The 5072-nt window shown below is 34.9% G+C and overlaps 1 protein-coding gene across 1 annotated transcript; it reads left to right on the forward strand.

The window, feature by feature from the left end:
• Positions 1 to 656: 656 nt before the first annotated feature.
• On the forward strand, positions 657 to 5072 carry LOC142622386 (uncharacterized). Its single transcript, XM_075795842.1, has 6 exons — positions 657 to 1065; positions 1524 to 1609; positions 1693 to 1839; positions 3321 to 3444; positions 4262 to 4548; positions 4791 to 5072. Exons 1-6 carry the CDS (start codon positions 861 to 863, stop codon positions 4881 to 4883), a joined length of 942 nt encoding a protein of 313 aa, XP_075651957.1. The 5' UTR covers positions 657 to 860; the 3' UTR covers positions 4884 to 5072.

Here is a 5072-nt window from a genome sequence, read left to right on the forward strand (position 1 = left end):
TTTAGAAAATATAAAAAGACCTAATTTAAATATATTATACTTCTATGTAATACCATGAAGGTGTATAATCTATTATTTATTATTTGGTAAAAAAGCTACATATAAATATACATATAATTTTATGTTTAATAAAAATAAAGAATATTTATATCATTTTCAACGCATTACTTAATTTTCTATATACATATTTGAAATTTCTGTTTATGATTTGATTCTTCCGATGAATCCTCTCTCTAAAAAGTATTGCATATTAACATTAAAAAAAAAAAAAATAGAAGGCAAAACAAATAATATTGTTTTAGCATGCGACAATGTTGTCCTATAATATATTTTTTTAAATGCATGTTGTTCTATAATCTTATTTTCTCTAATATGTTTAAAAATGTGATGTTAACGAAAATGAATGAAACCTGTCTCAGATAATTGAATAAATCTTTTGAAGAATCACATAAAATAAATTTGTTATTTATATTATTTTAAAACTTTGTTTCACAAAACAAATAGGCCAACGAGGTTAACAACTTGGGCCCAAGAAAACCATTGATCCAAAACCATAACTTTGTCCAATTAGAAATCCAAGGATGGGTCCCATACCATACTCCACGTGTAACATGTAACAGTGTCTGTTTATACAGTGCGTCCAATAGATAAGAACCATTCCTTTTCTTTCTGCGAAGCACCCGCGTTCTTGGCTGGTATTTTCGGCGATAACTGATCAACCTTCTTATATTGGAATTGGATTTTGATATTTGCGCTTGATTTTTAGGGTTTTGATTTTTGATCAATCTTTTTGTGTATCTGGTAATTGGAGGTGTGAATTTTTAGGGTTTTTGGGAGGGAAAAAAAAAGGGTTTTGATCAATGAAAGGGGAAGTACAGCTAGAGGTAACGAGTGCAGGGGACCCTATTCCTAGTGATGCTGATCCTCTGCTAGAGAACCATGCCGATTCATCGTCACCAGGGAGCTCGAGCTCGAGCTCGAGCTCGAATGAGATCAGGAATGAAGATATTGAGGCCGGTTCGAATTCGTGTTGTCGCATTTGCCTCGAGAGCGATGCGGAGCCAGGTCAATTTTTCTTTGCTTATCGCTTCGATTTCATTTTCTTTGAATTTGTTCATAATTCATGCTTTATTAGAATCATGTACAATCTTTATTTTTACGAGCAAGCAGGATTTTATTAAAGAATCAAGAATTGCAGTACAGAACAACAAACAAAAACAGAGCACTACTGCTCTGCAAAGTGCCTTATTCAATAAAAAAAATAAAAAAAACCATACCCAGTGCACAAAGCCCAATTTTTTAAGTTCGGCATCCCTTGTTTTTAATTCTAGATGGAAGTTGAGAATATACAAGTAGTTTTATTTTTCTATTTCTTTTTTTGCTTGGTATGTCCTAGATTAATATTCTTGGCACACTTTTATGTTGGAGTTATTCATATGGGTATGACTTATGAGATGTATATACTTGTAGCTTTGGCATACATCTGCTTCCCTTGGTCTAATGGCTATTGTTCAATTTTGCAGAGGATGAATTAATATCTCCATGCATGTGCAAAGGTACCCAGCAGTTTGTGCATCGTTCGTGTCTTGATCATTGGCGTTCAGTTAAGGTAAACACTACTCTTTTATTTATTTGTTTCAGTAGTGGTTCTTTTAATAAACGGTCTTATAGTGATTTTCCCCCTTTTTACAGGAAGGATTTGCTTTCTCACATTGTACCACTTGCAAAGCTCAATATCACCTTCGTGTTGCATTGTTTGAGGACAACTCTTGGCGAAAACTAAAATTCAGGATTTTCGTGGCAAGGGATGTTTTTCTTGTATTCTTGGCTGTACAAACTGTGAGTGATCTTATCTTTCTTACTATTTATTGAATAGACTGTCAAAGATGCCTTTAATTTATCAATTGAGCTTTTTCATCTGTAAACCCTCTCTACCATATTATTAGTATTGTTTAGAAAATTTAACTTTTTAAGATGCATTTTCTTTCTGATAAAAAATGTATAGGTTTTGAAAACCACGGTTTTAATTTGAACTTAAATAAAAAGGTGCATTGTCTTTTCAAGTTAAGTAAAAGGTATGTTGGGAAAATTATTGACATTAAGATCATTGATTTTTTGAAGAAAACCATATTTTGGGACATTCCAAATTGGAATAGAGGACCAATAAATATGAGACTGAGGAAATATTATAATCTGGTATTGATGGGATGTGCGTGGATCCTGGTCTCCTATGTTAGGCCAGGGGTTTGGGGGCTGGAATCTGGAAGGCTTTCGAACCAAATTGGTGGATATACAACCATTGGGGGAATTTTTGGTTTTTGGGTATACTTTTAAATTTTCTTTGCCCTTTATTCAGTGCTATCCACCTTTCGAAGAACCTAGTGTTTCATGATAGAATGAAACATATACAAAGAGATACCACTTTATAGAACTCTTCTGGATTATGGAGTGTTTTCACATGAGAAGGTCCATGGGAGTCAATCCAACAAACATGTTAACCAAAGCAGTCACCATTGAGAAGCTGAGGCTATGCTCTATTTCAATTGACTTTTGAACTTGAGTACAAAGGAGTGAGTTACTACAACATTCATTATGTTGAGAAGACATGGAGTTTGATATTTTGATGGGAGATTTATGGGATGTATATGAAGGTTGATTGACTATTTTGGTTATACTGGGGGGTTGGAACTCAGGAGCAGGCAGGCTCCTGAGCAAAATTGGTGTTCGTACAATTTATATATATGCTCAATATGTCATTCAGATGTAACATATTAAGCGTATATATATATGTCACATCACATATTCACATTACAGTTAGAATCAATAATACTTTTACATTTTTTATCCTGTAAAAATATAATGAAACTAAGAGCTTTAAGGACTAAGGATTTTCTTTTTCCAATATCAGTGGAAATGGAAATTTGAATGCCTATATCGATTGGTTGTTTATGCGTAATATGGATCATAATGCATATCGGTGACATTTAGGTGATGTTTCCTTACACTGGCAGGTATCTTTTATTTTATTGACAGAACAATTCATTTCTCTCAAGTTTTTCCTCACTTGTTTGGTTATGTCCACTATTTTAATTTGCTTTGTTTAGCGTGGACATCTAGTCTCAACAAATTTAAGTCAATTTAAGTCCTAAATATATTCCATAGCTTTCACCAAGTTCTTCTGTAAGGTTTTAATTTAAACTTAATACGCTTTTGAGAAATGGAATTGGGCTTCAATTTGCTTTTATTGTTAGGCTTTGGCACAAAGCATTCTTACTGAGGACTCTCAAAAATCTCCTCTTATAAGATGTACCTTTCTTCAGGTTATTGCTGCAATGGGTGGCTTTGCATACCTAATGGATAAAGATGGGACCTTCAGGAACTCATTCAGTGATAGTTGGGATCGGATTCTGTCAAAACATCCTATACCTTTTTATTATTGTATAGGTAAATATAATTGCTTCCTGCAGTTATTTATCTGTTTATTTAATTTACCTTGTAGGATTGAAAATCCTAATTGTAGTTTTCATACTAATGGACACGGTTATATGTAAAGCCAAACATGAATCTAATATGTGTCATGTCCGTCTTTAATGGAATCTGTCTTATTTTCTCAAATGGAGTTTCAACCATCAACTTGCTTTGATATTCTCTGTTGCTTTTAATTCAAATACTGGTTAACATTGCTCGAAAATGTTGTTGTAAGTTGTGTGCTCAAAGGCATTTATACCCACTGTTGATTGATCTTTGCACTACCTGTACCATAATGTATCATGGCTGCCCCCTCTTTTACATGTGAATGAGTATCCCTTCCATATTCTGCCGTTTATCCTCAAAAAAAAGTATCTCTTCCATATATTATGTTATGAAATTCCCCCCTGTAAAACTATTTATGTCAGCTATTCTATGGGCAGTATCTTCTGTGCCAGTCTTGCTGTAGGATGTAGCCCATAATTAACTGGATTTGGAATTTCTTCATCTTTCTTTCAACTGATATCTTGAAGTCGTCATTATGGAATAGACTTGCTTGCTGTGGTCTAATTTTTTCTCTATACACCCCCCCCCTCCCACTTTTTTTCTCTCTGCAACACACAAAAAACACATATATTGACTTCTTTATTTATGTTTATTAAGAAGGATAATGGATTAGTAGGAAAAGGTTTGCTTGTTATCTTTCTGTGACACACGTCTTCAATGAAATTCTTGAATGCTTGGATTGGTCGGTGGCTTACAATGTTTGTTCTGACTCAATGAATACTTCCAGGGGTACTGGCCTTCTTTGTGCTGCTTGGATTTTTTGGGCTTATACTACATTGCTCCTCCCTCAATAGTAATGACCCTCGGATGGCTGGCTGCCAGAACTGTTGCTATGGATGGGGAATCTTGGATTGTTTTCCTGCTTCAATGGAGGCATGCTTTGCCTTGGTTATTGTTTTTGTTGTCATTTTTGCCATTCTTGGCATAGCTTATGGTTTCCTTGCTGCCACCATGGCCATTCAGAGGATCTGGCAGAGACACTACCACATCCTTACTAAGAGGGAGCTCACTAAGGTAACCTCTGAACACCGTTTTCCTGTACACGTTGCGCATTATGGTCTGTTGTAATGTGGAGCTAGTTGGCCAAGAACTTAGCTCACTTGGCATCCTTGCCACCTGTCACTAGTTGACTAAGACTGTACCCAGAATAGACGATGTTTTAGATGCTAGATCATTTTTTACTGTCAGCTTTAGATATCATCATATCAATAAATCATTTTCAAAGCAAAAAAATGCTTACTATTGACATTTTGCAGGAGTACATAGTGGAGGATCTTCATGGTTGTTATGCCCCACCAAAATTGGATCCAGAACATGAAGCACGTCTGAAAATGCTTAAACTTTTGTAGTGATGGAGGGGGAAGTGAAGTTATGTCTGTTAACGTGCTGTTAAATTAATCACTATTTGGGAGCAACAATGTGTATTTGTTCCACAACTTTGTTTAATACAGTGGGGAGGAAAGAGAACGGTCTTATATTCTAAGTGCTCAGAGGTATGTAACCAATCTTGCAAAGCTAAGTGAAAAATATTTGGGAAA

This window comes from Castanea sativa, chromosome 1 (genome assembly GCF_040712315.1).
Source record: "Castanea sativa cultivar Marrone di Chiusa Pesio chromosome 1, ASM4071231v1".
In the NCBI taxonomy this organism is placed as follows: domain Eukaryota; kingdom Viridiplantae; phylum Streptophyta; class Magnoliopsida; order Fagales; family Fagaceae; genus Castanea; species Castanea sativa.

Excerpts from the sequence above, each read along its gene's own strand:
- LOC142622386 (XM_075795842.1), top strand. The coding sequence starts at position 861 with ATGAAAGGGGAAGTACAGCTAGAGGTAACGAGTGCAGGGGACCCTATT. Across the intron at positions 1,610-1,692 it reads ATCATTGGCGTTCAGTTAAG|GAAGGATTTGCTTTCTCACA; the intron begins GTAAACACTACT and ends CCCTTTTTACAG. Across the intron at positions 3,445-4,261 it reads ACCTTTTTATTATTGTATAG|GGGTACTGGCCTTCTTTGTG; the intron begins GTAAATATAATT and ends GAATACTTCCAG.